Source organism: Acinonyx jubatus, chromosome E1 (genome assembly GCF_027475565.1).
Source record: "Acinonyx jubatus isolate Ajub_Pintada_27869175 chromosome E1, VMU_Ajub_asm_v1.0, whole genome shotgun sequence".
Classification (NCBI taxonomy): domain Eukaryota; kingdom Metazoa; phylum Chordata; class Mammalia; order Carnivora; family Felidae; genus Acinonyx; species Acinonyx jubatus.
In genome coordinates, this window is record NC_069397.1 from 19,439,778 (window position 1) to 19,459,039 (window position 19,262).

The 19,262-nt window shown below is 37.6% G+C and overlaps 1 protein-coding gene across 3 annotated transcripts in view; it reads left to right on the top strand.

The window, feature by feature from the left end:
• Positions 1 to 341: 341 nt before the first annotated feature.
• The window catches only part of SUZ12 (SUZ12 polycomb repressive complex 2 subunit), a 48,571-nt gene continuing 29,650 nt past the window's right edge, over positions 342 to 19,262 (top strand). For 2 of the 3 annotated variants that reach the window (XM_053212542.1, XM_015083433.3), the window contains exons 1-5: positions 342 to 828; positions 3,202 to 3,248; positions 3,336 to 3,400; positions 7,650 to 7,718; positions 18,403 to 18,452. In XM_053212542.1, the coding sequence (XP_053068517.1) occupies positions 558 to 828; positions 3,202 to 3,248; positions 3,336 to 3,400; positions 7,650 to 7,718; positions 18,403 to 18,452 (502 nt within the window). In that variant the 5' untranslated portion in view covers positions 342 to 557. The remainder of the gene's footprint in view (positions 829 to 3,201; positions 3,249 to 3,335; positions 3,401 to 7,649; positions 7,719 to 18,402; positions 18,453 to 19,262) is intronic. The other variant, XM_027034442.2, reaches the window with a different exon arrangement.

A 19,262-nucleotide genomic window follows, 5' to 3' on the forward strand; every position in this document is an offset into this window, starting at 1 on the left:
TACCCCCCTGGGGGCGGTGACTGACGACGCTCAGAAGGCGAGAAACGGCTCCCTAAGCCGTTCGCTGGGTCCCTCTCTCCCCACAATGCACCGGGGCCAGCAGGAAGGCCGCTCCGACCCCTAATTTTCCCGCGAATTCAGTTCAAAGAGGCGGCCGGGCCCGCGATCGGCAGCGCGCACGGGCCAACCAAGCCGCGCCTCCGCGAGAAGCGCCTCCGCGTGACTGACGGGAGAATCCGCGGGCCAACAGGCTGGGCGGCCGGGCGGCGCGCGCTCCCGCCGGCCAATCGGGGCGCCGGGCGGGGGAAGTGGGCGGAGCGAGGCCAGGCTAGGGTGAGCGGCCTCCCGAGCGGAGCGGGGCTCTCAGGAGGAGACACTTTTTTTTTCCTCCCTCCTTCCCTCCTCTCCTCCTCCCTTCCCTTCCCCTCTCCTCCCCTCTCTCCTCCTTCCCCCCTCGGTCCGCCGGAGCCTGCTGGGGCGAGCGGTTGGTATTGCAGGCGCTTACTCTCCGGGGCCGCCCGGCGGGTAGCTGGCGGGGGGAGGAGGCAGGAACCGCGATGGCGCCTCAGAAGCACGGCGGTGGGGGAGGGGGCGGCTCGGGGCCCAGCGCGGGGTCCGGGGGAGGCGGCTTCGGGGGTTCGGCGGCGGTGGCGGCGGCGACGGCGTCGGGCGGCAAATCCGGCGGCGGGGGCTGTGGAGGCGGCGGCAGTTACTCGGCCTCCTCCTCCTCCGCGGCGGCAGCGGCGGGGGCCGCGGTGTTACCGGTGAAGAAGCCGAAAATGGAGCACGTCCAGGCTGACCACGAGCTTTTCCTCCAGGCCTTTGAGAGTGAGTGTGTTTGAGGCTTTGAGGGCAGGAATACCCCCTCGTCCAGCATTAGGAGGCCGGGACGCTCGTGCTGGGCCCCCCTGCCTCTCTGGGACTCGACTTGATTTGGGAGTGGAGGGAGAAATTTGAGGGGGCTGTTCCCACTTCAGGGATTACGGCCAAGGGGCCCGAAGTCTAGGGCCTTCGGGGGAGGTGGAACAGGGGGTGCAGGTGAGGTTCTTGACTCCCCGAAGATTTACACAAGAGGTTGGGCAGTGTGGCCCCACGTTAAGAGCAGGTTTCTTTTAGATGAGGAGGTTACAGTTGGACGGAGGATGCAGTCAGATCCCAAGACTAGTTCTTGCTTTCTTTCATGTCTTTTTTACTCTGGAAGTACAAGGGGTTTGTAGGTTGTAGGTTTTGAGGAGCAAAATGAAGCCTGTGAAGGGATGAGTTGCAGTGAAATCGACCAAATTGTCATTTGTCTGAAATGCTTTGGTACGAACTTGGTGCTGCATGTTAACATGGCACCTTTTGGTGCTTTTAACCTTTCAAATCTATCCACCCATTTCATGGGTACATAAACTGAGTCAGGTAGTGTTTTAAGCATCGCATCTTGCGGCGACCTCGGAATGCTGCCGGTTGTACTTGTCTTAATTCCGTAACATTTTCTTATGTCAATTTCGGCTTTTATGGTCTTGTTGAAAGGGCAAAAGCTATGACATGATTTGGGAAGGCAGGCAAGGTTATCTGGAAATAAAACAATAGAATTTATTAAAAACATCATGATTGTAAATAATCTCAGTTGTCCTTTAGTGAGTATTATACTCTGTTTTCCTTTTTTGCTTTTGTGTACATTTTACAATTCGGACGATCGCTAATAGCTAAATAAGAGAAACTTGAATAAACTCGGCTTTACCGCGGAATGTCTTTATTTACAATTTTACCGTGGCATATGTTAAGGCCATGGTATCAGCTGTGCTTGAAAAGACGTATTACATTGTTTAATACCCTTCTTTCATTCTCTCTGATTAGTGCCTCATGAAATTCTAATTGGAATTTAATACAAGGAATTTCAGTTTTTATTGAAACGAATATTGAACCTGCTTGAGGGAGATTCACATTTCTTTTGCTTAATCTGCTTTGAAAATTCTGGAGACGCTTTAAATTGGAAAAATGATAGAGCATTGAAGGGCAGTGATGACAATAAACATACATGTTTGTACTCCTTCTAAAATATCATCTGTCTTTTTCGTTTATATGCCTCTAAAATTAAACTACCTGAAGATTAAGTGGACATTTAAACAGTTCCTTCTGAATGTTGAGAAGACAAATCTGCCAAGAAAGTTTTAGCTGTTTTGCTTTCTGATGAGTCTACGTTGGGAGGAGCAAACTGTCATTAAGGGCTAGATTTTGTCACACAACAGCTTGATTCTTCTGTAACGTTGATCTTAATTTCAGAGAGGTTGGAATGCTTTGATGTATTTATTGATATAGTCAGTCATCTTTAGTTTGTTTTGATACTCCTTTATTAAAGGAAGTGTGAAACTAATAGATCATTAATGTAACTGGTATTATTTGTACACAGGTCCTTTTTATCTATAAAGGCAAACTGATTTTAACTAAATAGCATTAAAAAGTCTAGGAATCTCAATTAAATATGTTTTGAGGTGGTATTTACATATTGGGATAATATTTACATTGAACAAAATGGATACAAACTTGAAGTATAACTAAATATTCATTGGAAATTTCAGCTACAATTTGAGTCATTTTTTTTCATTATTGACAGACTTTCTATCTGTATTAGGACATCTAGGAAACAGTTGTATTCTGTTTTGGTTTACTACAAATTTTCTAAAAGACCAGTTAAAAAATGAAAATTTCATTTTGCTATTTGTTATCAATAAGTTCTTTTGTTGAATCCCAGCTACCTCATTTCAGCTACTTTTAAAAAGTAGCTACCTTAGAAATGCAAGGCTTAAGCACAAGATTGTAGAGAATCTTAAATTTAAAATAAATGTAGAGGGGTACCTGGGTGGCTCGGGCGGTTAAACATCCAAGTCATCATCTCAAGGTTGGTGAGATCTGCATGGGGCCCTTCATAAACAGCACAGAGTCTGCTTGGGATTCTCTCTCTGCCCCTCCCCCCTCACTCTCTCAAAATAAACATTAAAATAAAATAAAATAAAATAAATGTAGGTGAGTTCTGTGAATATATGCCGTAGATTGAATGTCTTTTGGTTTTATTGTGCATACAAATTATCTTGATGTCAAGATATTTAGTACATGATTTTCGTACAGGTGATTGATTGGTTTACATTGGTTACAACACTGGCTAGATTGGTTATTTTCTTGAGAACTTAAATAATCCTTTTGTTTCCTGTTACTTAGAACCAACACAGATCTATAGATTTCTTCGAACTCGAAATCTTATAGCTGTAAGTAATCAATACAATTAATGAATATTATTTTTTACTAAAAATTTCACCTATTTAATTTTAATATTTTTAAAACTTTTTTTATAGCCAATATTTTTGCACAGGACTCTTACTTACATGTCTCATCGAAACTCCAGAACAAACATAAAAAGGTACATTTTATGAATTTTATTCCGAGTTGATTAAACGATGTTAAAGTTTTGTATTAAAGTACTATTTCTAATTAAAGATTAAATATGAAAACTGAGGTAAAAGAGTGATTGAATTGATTGCCAAGTGATTTTTAATAAGTACATTTTTATAAATCCCAGTTTATTACCAAAGTTTTTCCTAATAGAAATGATTTAGTAGTGAAGTATATGAAGTAGTTTTACTGATTCATATTTTTCCTTTGTGCTAAGAGTTTCTTTCAAGTTTGATAGAAGTTGAGGATTTAAATATTAAAGGGCTCAGGGGAACTATCTTCGATACATAAAATTAAGTTAATTTTTAAGTATTTCTTATATGTTCTAACAATAAAGAATTTGCTTCCATAATGATAGGTTCAGAAAGTCTCATTTTATACCTTTGATGGTGGTCTTTGTAAAAGGGGAAATATTTTTGAAGTCACTACATTGAGTGTCCTTAAAAAACAAGAAGTCTTAATTATCTAGTCTTCAGGTAGAGTCTGGAGGTGTTGATCAGAGCTTATTTTTGTTTATAACATGTGATATTTAACTGTATGTAATTATGGAATGCTAGTTTCTTATCCTATGTGCAAGATTATTGAGCACATCAAGTGAACAGTTTTAAGTTTAAAGGAGAGATCTTGTATTAAGCATTTGGTAGTTGTTAGTTGTTAGTCTTGACTCACTAAAACCATTAAGTTATCCCAATAGACTTTGAAACCAAACTCCTTTGGAGGCTCATACTGGTTACTAAGTAAGCATCATGTTTCAATAGCAAGACTTGGTTTATCTTTGTAGATATACCTGTGTGTATTTTGAAGGATGGAAATGTTAAAACTATTTGTCTTCTGGTAATCTTTTCTGAACAGAGAGCGTGGGAGCGATTATGCACTTGTGTGCATTACATTTAATAGGTGAAGCTTGCCAAGAGCCTAAATAACTAGGAAGAAGGTGATGGATTAGGCAACAGAATTAAATTTGTCAGCTTTTTGCCTGTCTATGCAATTATTTGATCTATGACAGAGTTCAGCAGACTTTTTCTATGAAGGACCAGTTAGTAAATGTTTTAGGCTTTGTGGTCCATGAGGCAGAATTGAGGTTATTAAGTAGAATGTAGGTGGGTACTTACACAAAAAGAGAGGTAACAAATGGCTGCAAATTTTTTATTGATGAGATTTAAAATATAATAACTCAGTACAATGTTTTGTAATATGGGCCTACTAGTGAGAAATGTGAGATTCTTTTATTTTTGTGGCTTGGGAGGAGATAACATTCTCCTTAATTGGGGTTTAGAATTCTCTATCAAATCAGTCGCAAATATTTATCCATAAAAATCATTCTTAGCTCGTGGGCTGTGCATAGACAGATAGTAAGCTGGATTTGGCCTATGGTCCATAGTGTGCTGACTGCTGATTTAGTCTATAAAACTAGGAGAATTTGATTAAGCAGTTAACTTTTACTCTGGTATTTTTAATATGGACGATTAATTGAGTTATCATCTAGGTTGCTGCCTGATTTTAATTTTAAAGTGATTAAGTTTTTTAGGGACACCTGGCTGACTCAGTAGAGCATGTAACTCCTGATCTTGTCGGGGGGAGGGGGGTTATAAGTTTGAGCCCCACGTTGGGTGTAGAGATTACTAAAAAAATAAAATCTTTTAAAGATTTTTTTTTTCAAAATAAGTGAGTTAATCCATAAATAAATACAAAATATGTTTAAAATCTAACCCCATTTTCTTGTCATATTTGTTAATGGACTATTTGTCTCATCGTGGGATACGTTTCTGTTGTCAGCTAATAGGTGGAGACAGTTTTAAAAGTTTGGTAGTAGAAACTACTTTTCTTAATTTGTTGTACTTTAGGCAACAAATTGTCTTTGGGGGGGGTTCTGCAGCAGTTTACCAGCCAAGAAACATATAAATCCCAGTTTATTTTCATGCAAAAATGCATTAGGAATCACTTAATGCTTTTGTTATATGCCTGGCCTGTGAGAGATGTTAAAACTAAGTTTTAACAAATTATATGACCTACATGTTCAAATGAGAGCTGTTCTTTTCAGAGTAATTGGTGACTTTGGAGGGTGGTGAATTTAGCCTAGTGATTGTGGTCTTTGTTAAACATGTTTTAGGGACTCCTTTTACAAAATTGCTTTTAATACTATCCTTTTGTTCAAAATGTTTTTGGAATTCCCTTTTTACTATTGTAACAGCATAATATCCCTTGCTGGAATAAATATATCACTCCCTTTGAAGTCCTACACTCAGTTGTAATATTAATTCTGGTATGTTTGTCAAACTCACCTTGTACTTTAGTCTCCTTTCATAGAGGTATTCAAATGCTTTAGACTAACACAACACTGATACAGGGGAAATACTCGTGAGGAGACAGGCATCTTTTATTAAATTCATTTTACTAGATTTCACATAAGTTGTTTCTGAATCCTCCCAAGACAATTTCCTGGAATTTCTTGAATTTTAAAAATATTCTCCTTTTTGATGATCTTTTGGTAACTATTTCCCTTGTTAAATCTGAGCTACTGTTGCAGTACCTTTCTAAAGAACAGAAGTAGAAATACTTGGTGCTTGGAGTGGGGCTGCTTTTGTATAGTTGCTTATGTGGTTTGTTTTTTTTTCCTAAGGAAGGCTGGATTGCCTTTATGATCTTACTTATTTCAAATGGTTGTTAATATTCAACTTTCCTATGCACTTGTCCTATGCACATGTCCATAATGTTGGAAGAGATGAACCTTGTGACTTCTAGTCTTAACTTTTCTTCCTACAGACAGGATTTCTTCTTAATCATTACATAAAGATAAACATATTCTTAAAAGTTTCCAGTAACTTTACAACCTTCCTCAGTAGTACGTTTCAGCATTTATACTGAAAAGTTCTTTTGTAAGTTGCCTAAAATAATCCTACATTTTTCTTCTTTCTTCTCTCTTATCTGTGGAGATTGAAAATGTATTGCCATCCTTCCTAAAATACTTCTTAACTGTGCTCATTGGATGAAACTTTAATATTGAAGTTTTCAGTAACTCTAAAGGTAAAGAGAGAAGCTTTTTTTAAAAAAAGATCTTTTGTTAATGGAGGCTATTCACCTGAATTATAGATTGCATCAGTTCTCTTCCTGTTGGTGTTTTATTGTAATATATTTACATTAACATTTCTCTACTGACAATTTTACATTATAGTAATTGAGTACGATAGCTATTTTTGAGGAATGAGCACATTAATAATTTCTAATATCTGAATTCAAGCTTTACAAAGTAACTTATATAGAATACACTAAGCTTTTCATGTTTTAAACTTGAAGAAAATATATGAGTATAAAGAGAAGTATTCATTTCCAGTTAACATATGGGTCTAGATTTTTAGCCTCTGTCTTAGGACAGGTACAATAATAGACCACCTTAAAAACTAAGGTGAAGCTTGTTCTAGAGTCCATTCATTCTCACTTTGCTTGGGAGTGCCTGGGGGTTATTCTTAATCTGAGTTTCTGTTTTGTGGAAAAAATACCTTTTTCTCTTAAACTTGTAAAGTTAAAAGCTAATAATTTTATTATGATTTGATGGGTGTATCCCCTAAACTTCAAAATTTTTTCGTGATGGTTGACACCCATCTCTTTAATATGACATATCATTTAACTTGAGCCACTGCTAATAATCTTTAAGACCGTTTTACTAACTCCAGATATATTTTATGTGATAGTGCTAGCATATACTTGTCAAGTTACTTAATAGAAATATGAATATTTCACAGTATACATGATTTGCATTTGTTTGGTTCAGTCCAGCAGATGCTTGAATAACTTCAAAATAGAAGGTACCGTGCCAAGCACTATGTGACTTTCCTTGAAGAAAAGCAATCTCTACCCTTCAGGAGCTTATAGCCTAGGAGGAGAAATAAAATATTTATGCAAGTTCACATTTAGGAGACTAAATGTCAAAATAAATATAAACCAAGTGTCGTAGGTGAGGGGAAATCACTCTGGTTTGGGAATAATTACAAAAGGTTTCATGGAAAAGTTAGCATTTGAGATGGGACTTGAAGGCTCGACTGCTGTAATATAACATACACTGTCTCAATATAGTATTCATTGTTACGGCTAACCATCCACAATTTATTAAAAATAATCAAAATCAGATTTCCAACTTGCCTATTATAGTGACAATAAAGTGTAATCTGTTTTTTTTCCCCAGTGGAGAAGTGATTATTTTGTTTATCTGTTTCTTCCAGGAAAACATTTAAAGTTGATGATATGTTATCAAAAGTAGAGAAAATGAAAGGAGAGCAAGAATCTCATAGGTAAGAGAACCTATCAGTTTACATTAAGTGACATACTTGAGGAAAGAGGAGAAATTATAGTGATCATTTCTCTAGTGATCACCCCCGTATTGTAAGGAGTTAGAAGGAACCTTAGGGGTCAGTTGGTCTAAACTCATGCACAAATCAGGAATTACTAATTCTATAGCATTCGTGACAGAGAAGCCTTAAGCCTCATCTTGAATACTTCCAACATTGGGGACTTGCTGTTTTCTAAGGCAGTTGTATTCATTATTGTTTATCTCTGTTACCAGCTTCTTGCATTTTTACTCCAAGTTTCTATAACTTCTGCAGTTGGTATTAGTCCTGCCACCTTATGTAAGGAGGGATAGAGACTCATATTTATGGTGTACTTACTACATACCAGATGCTCTGCCAGGTGCTACACATCACATTTCTTGTCAGTAATTGTCTTCAAATCTGAGAGAGGCTCTCTTTCTATCTTGACCTTCCCCATATTTACATCTTTCAGTCAGAATATTCCTAACTTTATTTTATACTTGAAATATGTTAATCACATTACAGTTTCAGAAACTTGACCCTTTGGATAGAATCTATTGTATGTTTTCAAGTGTAATACCCAGAACTAATCCCTAAATGTTCTGACTAGCCTAATATCTGCCTAACCTAGATAGTGTGCTTCCATTTACTCTTGATATGTCAAACTAAAGAAATTTGAGTATTATTCTAAAGAGACACAGGAACTTGGGTCGTTTTTATTTATTGACTACTTTCAGGGAGAATACAGAACTAAAAATACTAGATTTTTAAAAAATGAAGCTGGTAAAATTGCCACAGTAGATTTTTTTCTCTTGAAAAAATTTTAAGTCATATTGATTTAGATAGCATGTACACTGACTTAATGATGCTTCATTTATGATTTCTCATCTGTAGTAACTGGTGTAAAATGTCATTTTTGTAGTTGCTTGTATTTTAAGTTTGGCTTTTGAATTAGGTTCTTTTGTTACTTGAATTGTAAAATCACATTTTTTATTTTATATCTTGCATTTTTGTAGGACTGAACTGTAATTTATATTTCCTTATCTAGGCAGTCTTGACTTGTGAATAAGCTGTGATAGTCTATTCTGGAAGCTGAGATCCCAACTCTTTACCTAATCTCTTACTGCCCAAGGAGTGCCTTACAACATAGGACTGAGAATATTCTCAGTCCATGTACACTTTTTTGCTTGAATTTCTATTCCAGATCCTTGTCTGGTCACCTACCGTAGACAGAGCTCTTGGGATCCTCAGGGTCTTTTTAATTTAAAGTATAAGCTGTAGAGTCAAACCCTGATCTCTGAGCTTTCTACTTCTTCTGAACATTTTAATAGTTTGCTCTCCAGGTCTTTCAGGGTTTATGTGAGAAAGAATAATAAACCAAAAAGAAAACTTGACCCTTTTCTTCATCTTCCCCATCAAGGTTCCATGTTTATCACTGCTAAACCCTACTACTATCTCATTGTGATACTGGCTTTGATAAATACTACAGAGCTTCCCTTAGAATGTGTGTTGTGAGGGAGATCAGTAATACTGGTCAGTTCTCTCTGAATAATCACCCAATAATTTTGTTCCTTTTGACGCAGTGAGTTCAGTAGCTAGGGCAGTACTGTAACAGGGGTATATTTAACTCACAGAAACATCAGAGCTTGTAAGAATTTCTATGATTCTGATAAAAACAACTTTTTTAGTCTTTAGTATCCAACTAGGACTAGTGAATTAGCCATCTGAACCCCCCAAGATCCCTCACCCTCCTCCCCCCCTTCGTCTTTCTCTTTTTAAAAAAACTTTTTTGTTTGTTTGTTTATTTTTGAGAGGGAGACAGAGTATGAGTGGGGGAGGGACAGAGACAGAGGGAGACACAATACAAAGCAGACTCCAGCCTCTGGGCTGTCAGCATAGAGCCCAACATGGGGCTCAAACTCACAAACCATGAGATCATGACCTGAGCTAACGTCAGACGTTTAACCAACTCAGCCACCCAGGTGCCCCTCTTTCTCTCTCTTTTTTAATTACAGACCTATGTATGTTGGAGCTGACTATGCTTAATACCCAGGAAGGCACTTTAGGCCCTGGAGGTGTTGAGTTACTGTGCTAAGTGCTTCAGCACCCCCCACCCCAGTCTTTATGAATGTCTCAATGTCACTCACAGAGTCACTAAAATGAACTGGGAGATTGCTTCATTTTAAGTTTATTACCCTAAGGCTCTATATTATTAAATTATTTGAATGTGTTTCTCATCTAAAATTAGGCATAATCCTGGAGTGCCTCGGTGGCTCAGTGGGTTAAGCGTCCGACTCTTGGTTTCGGCTCAGGTCATGATCTCATGGTGTGTGAGTTTGGGCCCTGCATCAGGGTGTCCAAACTTTAAAAAAAAATACAATAAAATAAGGCATAATCCTATTGTTCCACTGAACGTAACACATAGGATTGTAAGAAGTTCCTTACACAGCAAAATATGTAATGCCAGCACTGTAAAACTTTGTAAAATTTGGTCAAATTCTCCTACAAGAGAACAATACGAATCTTTGTTCTTCCTTGACATTAATTAGTAGAAGTTAAAATCTTAAGTCATACATAAAAGCATATCTCTCTTCCATCTATATTTTTTATTCTGTACCATCTCAGACAGATCTTATTCAGTCTCGTTGGACCCTGGATTTGTTCAGTAGTGGTAGTCTGGGAGTCTTTCATTGGAACTCATGTTCTTTCAGCATTTCCCAAGTTACATTTCTTCTCCTAAATCCCATGTATTTCATTCTCCAAAGTTCCAGAGGAATATCATGATACGAACAATATTGTAGTCCCACAGCCCAAAAGTTAGAACAATCAGCTGCCTGACCTATTTATGACATTTGTAATAACTCATAAACCAAACCAAATTCTCAGCATTATCTGTGCAAAATGAAGCTAGTGTTCAAGGATCTTTTATTATTTTGTATTCTAGATCTACAGTTGTCTTACCTAGTTACAGATATTGGCAAAACTTACTAGGGGAAGCAGCTGATAGAAGAAAGAAAAACATGGACACTTTATGGTTTTTCCTTCTTTAACATGCCAGTCAATTCATGGCAATAGACCAGAATTGACATTTATAACCCTAAAACTCAGTAATAAGCCCTACCATCTATGAAGATTGTTTCTTTTCTTGAAGAATGACTTCTGAAAACTCCATACCAAGTAGCAAATTTTAGAAATTCATAGTGGTTGCACCTACAGTCTCAAGTTTTTCCTGCTCTTTCTCCTTGCCTTTTTTTTAGTGTGATAGGGTATATTTAAAATATGTCTTTTTAGATTGTCTGAAATAATTCCTTATATCCTGTCATTTTCAGCTCTAATTTTGACATTCCAGTATATTATGAGTTTTAATTTATTTTGGGTTTTGACCAAGCACCGTGGCTTATTGGAGTAAGTCTCTAGTCTTTCTTTAGTTTTATATCCTGGCACGATTCCAGGAGCCTTTTGTGCTGTTAGTACTACCAGTTTCGGAATTCTGTAGTCATAACTCCTCTGACTTCTAAGTGTATATCCAGTGGCTAAATGGTAGCATGAAAAGATTTCCAAATTTGAGTTGCTTCCAAAAGTGTTTCTTGGGGCCAGATGAGAAGCAAAATGTCTTTTCTCTCTTTCCCTTAATCATTATCCCTTCCTGGTCCACTGTTAGTTTTTTAAGAAATCCCCTTAAAAGATGTCAGAACTAGGGGCGCCTGGGTGGCTCAGTCAGTTAAGCATCCAGCTCTTGATTTCAGCTCAGGTCATGATCTCATGGTCATGAGATCAAACCATGCTGGGTGTGGAGCCTGCTTAAGATTCTTCCTCTCCCTCTCCCCTTCCCCTGCTTGCACACCATGCTCACTCTTTCAAAAAAAAAAAAAAGATTCCAGAACTTGAGCTTTTACTAGGGATATTTTCAAGCCAGTGTTTTTGTAGATCAATAACATAAATTGCTTTTCATCGCCTTTTATTGTTGTTGTTACAACCTAAGCTTTTGAGTTAGTAATCTTCCTTTTTTGAGCATCTTTTGTATAATGAAGTTTGTATCTATTTTTGTCTGAGATTGTAGTTTTTTGGTGTATCAGGTCCAAAATTCTATACTAGTCCTAGGGGATAGGATGATGAGCAAAACAGATGAAGGCCCTGCCGTTATGGAGAAAAAAAGGCATAATTATATAATAATTACAATTAAAAAAATAATTGCTAGGAAAGAAAAAGATAGGGAAACTGGATGGAGCAGGAGAACCAGTTCTTGTTTGAGATGTTGGATTTGGGAATAGTGATGATCAGGGAGGCCTTCCTTTAAAAAATGAGCTGAGGGGCGCCTGGGTGGCGCAGTCGGTTAAGCGTCCGACTTCAGCCAGGTCACGATCTCGGGGTCCGTGAGTTCGAGCCCCGTGTCACGCTCTGGGCTGATGGCTCAGAGCCTGGAGCCTGTTTCCGATTCTGTGTCTCCCTCTCTCTCTGCCCCTCCCCCGTTCATGCTCTGTCTCTCTCTGTCCCAAAAATAAATAAACGTTGAAAAAAAAATTTTTTTTTAAAAATGAGCTGAGATATAAGAAAGGTGAATATAGGAATAAAATGGGGAGAGAGGGTGAAGAGATGGGTGATTCTAAATAAAGAGAATATTATATATATGTCATTTGAGGCCAGAGTAGCTAACTAGAAAGAATAAGGAGCGTGGTATTAGATAAAGCTAGAGCATATGGCCAAGGCCAGATAATGCAGAGGCTTGAAGGCTATTTGAGGATGTTGGTCTTTATCCCAAGAAACCCATAAATTACTTTAAATAGATGTATTGAATTAATGTCATTTCCCCACCCTTCTCCTTTTTAGCTTAGCTGCATTTTTAAAACTTCAGCCTGCTGCTTTAACTCAGTTGTACATCTCTTTCACCATTAATAAGATCTTAGGTGTTTCTCCCCTTTCTGTTTTCTTTAAACAATCTTGTATTGACTATAAATTTTGAAGTTGTTTTCAAATCAGCATGTTTTCATGTTCAAGTTTTAGTTGTTCCTCTTTCAGAACATAAGCCATAGATTTCTTTTTACTTACCTATTCCTAAAGGTGTCTTATCGGTTGCTACTGAGCATATCTGATTCTTAAAATCTAAGTGTTTAGGAACAATTTTAAGGTGTTTCTCCTTTTATAATCTTTGGGTTTACAATAATTCCTTTATGTTTTGTCTACTGTACTTCTGAAAGGAGATTTATTTATTTGTAATGGACTCCCTCACCTCATTCAACTTTATCTTCTCATTACAGAGTGTTCCCATCTGTATCTAAACCTCAGAAGATACGCTAGATTCCAGAATAATGGGCTTGATGTAGTCATCAATTCCTCAATTTTATACATCATAGCATTAAATATATAAGAAATTATACGTTAAATACGTTAAGTGTATACTTCTAACAGAAATAGCTTATCCTGTTTTGAGGTAATATAGCTATAACTCTAGAATTGAAGCCTTACGTCTGCCACTGTCAGATTAATGTGTACAAATTAGAGGCACTAATCTTGGTCTCTTTCCACCATAAAAACTTTGGTCCTTCAGTGAGATCTGGCTATTGGTTTTTTTGAGAGGGCACATTCTTAAAATTTGAGTTTTCTACATGAACGTCATCTCAAAATGTTAATCCCTTATGAATTTAAATTTATTTAACCTCATTCCGTAGACAGCTTTAGAATTGTTAGATGTTTATGCTTGGAATCATACCTCAGAATTTCAAATTCCTGATATAGTTTGCTGTTGCCCCATAGCTTGCTTCCTCAGAAGATACAGATGGGGAGGGTGCCTGGGTGGCTCAGTAGGTTGAGCATCCGACTTCAGGTTAGGTCATGATCTTGTGGTCCATGAGTTCGAGCCCTGCTTGGGGCTCTGTGCTGACAGCTCAGAGCCTGCTTCAGATTCTGTGTCTCTGTCTCTCTCTGCCCCTTCTCTGCTTGCTCTTGCTCTCTCTCAAAAATAAATGTTAAGAAAAAAAAAAAAAACAGCTAGGGAACACATCACAAAGATGAACCGGTGTCTTGTCTTGATTAAGTTAGGATCATGTGCAGCCTGGAACCAAATAGGCCTGACCAGTCCTACATGTTTCTTTGCTTTCCATTCTTAACTATTAAGATGTGGATATAGTAGCCACAAGAGAGGGAAGAGGGTAGGGGCGCTTGCGTGGCTCAGTCGGTTAAGGGTCTGACTCTTGCTTTCGGCTAAGGTCATGATCTCATGATTAGGGAGTTCGAGCCCCACGTTGGGCTCTGCTGACAGCATGGAACCTGCTTGGGATTCTCTCTCTCCCCTTCTCTTTGCCCATCACCCTCTCATGTGTGCGCTCTCAAAATAAATAAACATGAAAAAAATTTAAAAAGAGGGGGAATAGAGTATCAGGAAGGGAAAGAAAATTGCCCTTTTTCCTTGAATGAAGCCAGCTATGGAAGAGGGCAACTAGGCCTCATTGTTACATTTTATTCCAGGTATATATTAGAGTTTTTACTTTTAGAAGGGGGAGGTACAGGGGAAATTATGCATAGCAAATCACATTCCCAAAGTTATTTTTTAAGTTGGTTAATTGAAACTTGGTGTTCTTTTTCTTTTTTTTAACGTTTGTTTATTTAAAATGTCTATATTTTATTTTTGAGGCGGGGGGGGGTAGTGAGAGAGAGGGAGAGAGAATCCTAAGCAGGCTCAGTGCTGTTATCGCAAAGCCTAACACATGGTTCAAACCCACAAACTGTTGAGATGATGACCTGAGCCGAAATCAAGAGTCAGATGCTTAACAGACTGAGCCACCCAGGCACCCCTGGAATTCTTTTTCTTAAAGAAACAATGTTATGGGACACCTGGGTGGCTCAGTCGGTTACCACCAGGCGACTTCAGCTCAGGTCATGATCTCACGGTCTGTGGGTTCAAGCTCTGGGTCAGGCTCTGTGCTGGCAGTTCGGAGCTTGGAGCCTGCTTCTGATTCTGTGTCTCCCTCTCTCTCTGCCCCTCCCCTGCTTGCTCTCTCTCTCTCTCTCTCTCAAAAATAATAAACATTAAAAAAATTTTTTTTTTTAAGAAACAATGTTAGGCTGATAGCTGAATGTGTGCTTCGTATCTTATTTAACTCACAGTGTACCGTTTGTTATTTTTTATGTTTCGTTAAAAATTTTTGATATTTATTTTTGAGAGAGAGCAAGTGGGGGAGGGGCAGAAAGAGAGGGAGACATAGAATCCAAATCTGTGAATATAGAGTCCAATGCAGGGTTTGAGCCTATGAACCGCGATATCATCTGAGCCACAGTCGGATGCTGAACTGACTGAGCCACCCAGGTGCCCCTAGGGTGTACCATTTATTTAAAAACAAATTTTTTTTTTTTTTAGCATTTATTTATTTTTTGAGAGACAGAGACAGGGCATGAGTGGGAGAGGGGCAGAGAGACAGGGTCACAGATTCTGAGGCAGGCTCCAGGCTTTGAGCTGTCAGCACAGAGCCCGATGTGGAGTTTGAACTCCCCGAGCCGCAAGATCATGGCCTTAGGTAAAGTCGGATCCTTAACTGACTGAGCCACCCAGGCGCCCCCCTAACAATGTACCATTTAAAACTGTCTCAATCTGTCTGTGGTAAGGGATCTTTTTGTTTGTCTTTAATTTTCAGTCTTTCATAGATAGATACCTTTGTAAATACACTTACAGATCACAAGCTTAGATGTTATGGCAATGTTAGATTTCTGTAAAAGTTTTTAAGTTTCCTCTGTTTCTTGTTGTGGAATGGAAACAAGTTTCCCCTGTGACCTCAGTTTGCAGAACACATTTTGAATAACACAAATTTAAAATATTTTCTGGGGTAGATCAATGTCAGATGTTTCTGGCATTTCACAATTGGAATTTAGAATCACATATTCTATAAAACAATGTAAATAATACTATAAGCAGAGCACTGAAGAAAAATGGGTCATGATCCCTGGCCTTAAAAATCTGTTACTCTAGGGGCACCTGACTGGCTCAGTCGGTAGAGCATGCGACTCCTGATCACGGGGTTGTGAGTTCAAGCCTCATGTTTGGCATCGAGTTTTAGTTTTAAAAAAAACCCTATTACGCTAGGAGGACATCGCTATTCTTAATGAAAAGCATTGCTAGGTGGTAGGGACACTGATGTAATAAAAAGATTGTGTGTGAAACAACAATGACAAAAAAGTGGGAAATAAAAGTACTTGGGATTAAGCTCTGATCATTAAGCTCTGGGATGGTTGGGTGTGGGACCATTGTAGAAGAGGATGAGTACTTTGATGGATACTTTATTATTTTATACAAGCCTCACAGTTTTGAGAGAGCTCATTTCCTCATTTTACAGATATTAGGTCACAGCTCATAACTGAGCCAGAATTTAAACTTGGATTTTTCTGTCTCTGTTTTACCATTGTATCTAATTTTCCTCTGTAGGGCTTTAGTGGAGATAAAAAGAAATGGGAGCCATATTCTAGACAGCAATTAGACAAAAGATTTGGCAGTTGGGGCTCATTGGAAAATTTGGAGAAAGGAATGATACATACAGAATGGTGTTTTAAGAGAATTAACCTGGCCTTGAGATGTAGGTTTAACTCAAACAACGAAGAATAGGATAGATGGGTTGTAATGGATTATTTTCTAACATGTGGAAATTATAGAATAATCCTCTTTGTCTTTCAGTTATGCTTTGGAGTTTCGGTAATTCTGCTTTGTAAGGTGACATTTATGAAACTGTTTTTTTTTATAGGAAAGTGCTTGTTTTCTTCTAGTAAAATGACATGTAGATTTTGTAGATGGCAGATACACTTTTTAAAATCAGCTTTGGATATAACTACCATTCAATAAAATACACCTACCTTAAGAGTATAGAGTTTTGACAAATGTACACACTTGCATAACCATAACCACAACCAAGATAGAACATTTCTATCATCTTGAAAAATCCCTTTGGGCCTCTTTCAAGTTTGTCTCCTTAATGTACTTTTTGGGTGGGGATGTGAGTTATATGTAGTTAGATTCGGTCTTTTTGGTGTATAGTTCTGAGTGTTGACAACTGCATGCAGTCAGGTAGCAACCACCACAATCATGATAAAGATTCCTAAAAATTCCCTCATGACCCTTTTATAGTCAGCCCTCTTCTTCCCCACCCCTTCTTTTAAAATCTGATACATGTCAGAAAGTGAGTAATATACATTATTTACCTGTTTTCAAGGATCCTATTCTATCCCATTTATATTGATGCTTAAGTTATAGTTGTTATTGTTAGTTTTCCCCTTATATTTATGCTTTCTAACTCTGCTTGGACCCTTACATTTCTACTCTTTCATAATCATTTTGTCCTCTATTGGTATCCTAGCATACTTAGTACTGTTCTAGAAATGCCTTTTGAGACCACTCACCCTGTAGTTTTTTTAGCATACAGTTTCATGGCTTACCTCAGTAAGAAGATAGAGACATTCTCACATTTTCTGTTGAAGGATCACTCTCCTTTTACTTCTCTAAGAAAGAGAGGAATCCTGGGCACAGTTACACAGCTAATCTCTTTATCGTATGACCTCATTTTCAATCATTACTTGCTCCTTAAAACTCTTTTGCCTCAATGTCTTTACATAACTCTTCCCTGATTATAAGAATGACTAGATTGTCACCATCATTAAAAAAAAAATACAACCATACCCTTTATTGATCCTTATTGTCTTTTACACTAGTAAATTTTTTGATTAAGGAATCAATATTCCTTCCCTTCCCCAACATCTGTTCTCTATAATCTGGTATCTGTCAGTATCACACTACAAAAACCGTATTCTAGAAAGTTATGAATGGCTCCTGGTCAACTAATAGATTGCTCTCTCTTTCAGTTTAAAGGTACTACAAAAGCCTATGGATGTTTCTGTTTATTCTGTCTCATCTTCATAGTTTTTCCATGTCAGTTGATGATTCTCAAAACAAAAGGATCAGTATAGTTTATGTTTCCTTTTCCATTGCTTCTAAAACAAACAGTGAAAATGACATGTTGAAACAATAAATTACAAATCTATAACAGATCTGTAATTGTATATTTCACCTCTAATGGAAGAAGAAAATGATGGTTCTGCATCATTTGTTAGGAGATTGAATTTCCCCAGCTTGAAAATATTCAAGCATTTTTGTATGGACTCAGCTACCCTTATCAAAATTTTCTTTTTAAGGCCTGGGAAGGGAAATGTGTTCACATTTTATAGGTAGATGGTACTAAATTACAGTAAAGTATTTGCTGATCTGTTTCTTTTCTGCCTTATTCCTTTGGTATTTTTTTAAATTTATTTTTTAATTTACATCCAAATTAGCATATAGTGCAACAATGATTTCAGGAGTAGATTCCTTAATGTCTCCTACTCAATTAGCTCCTTGCCCCTCCAGCAACCCTCTGTTTGTTCTCTGTATTTAAGAGTCTCTTATGTTTTGTCCCCCTCCCTGTTTTTGTATTAATTTTGCTTCCTTTGGTATTTTTGTATGGTGTATTTTTATGTTTTGTTTTTCATAGGCTTGTGTGAAGTTGTGGGCTTGCATAGAATTAAGAGTAAGAAGGTCAAATATTATTTGTAGATTACCTGAAGTAACTAATTTGATTTCAATCTTAATTTTTAAAGTTTAGGCTATTTTTATTATAGAGTGTTAAAGTGATAAATTTTTTTTTTTTTGTTTTTTTAGCTTGTCAGCTCATCTACAGCTTACATTTACTGGTTTCTTCCACAAAAATGGTATGTACTTGAAAGTAAATGTATTGGCATTCTAACATCAAAACACCTTTGTGAATGTAAAAAATTATTTTGCATGTATGTATAAATTTCTAAAATTAGGGGTGCCTGAGTGGGTCAGTCAGTTAAGCATCCGACTTGGGCTCAGGTCATGATCGTACAGTTCATGGTTTCGAGCCCCGTGTCGAGCTCTGTGCTGACAGCTTGGAGCCTCGAGCCTGCTTCGGATTCTGTGTCTCCCTCTCTTTCTGCCCCACCCCCTTCTCTCTCTCCAAAAATAAATAAACACTAAAAAATATTTATAAAATTATATTTAATGGAAAAGATGTCGATTCTGATAATTCAGTTTCTCTTTAGTTGATTTTTCCAACAATTCAGTTACTGCTTTATGTGGTCAATGATGGGATGTGGAAGATATAACTTGTCACTCTTTAAACTTTTAAAGTAGTGGTTCTTAAATTTTAGTGTTTGTAGAAATATTTTGACAGTTTGTTTAAAATATGTATACCTGGACCTACAAAGACTCAGATCTAGTAGGATATAGCTTTGGTATACCAACGTTTGGTAAAACTTAAGAGTCTGCATTTTAATAAAGCACCAAGGTAATTCAGAAGTTGGTTGTCTCAGGAATAAATTTTATGAAACTGGCTTAAGAGCTTTTCTAGGTAGACCTTATACATAAGATCTTGTTCATAGCCTGGTTTCTTTATTGCTTTCCTGCTATTGATTTAAGTTTTAAGTAGATTTTGAAATTGTTAAAATTATTTAGTGTTGTGTGTGATCATTCTTGAAGGTCAGTGTTAGCTGCATTTG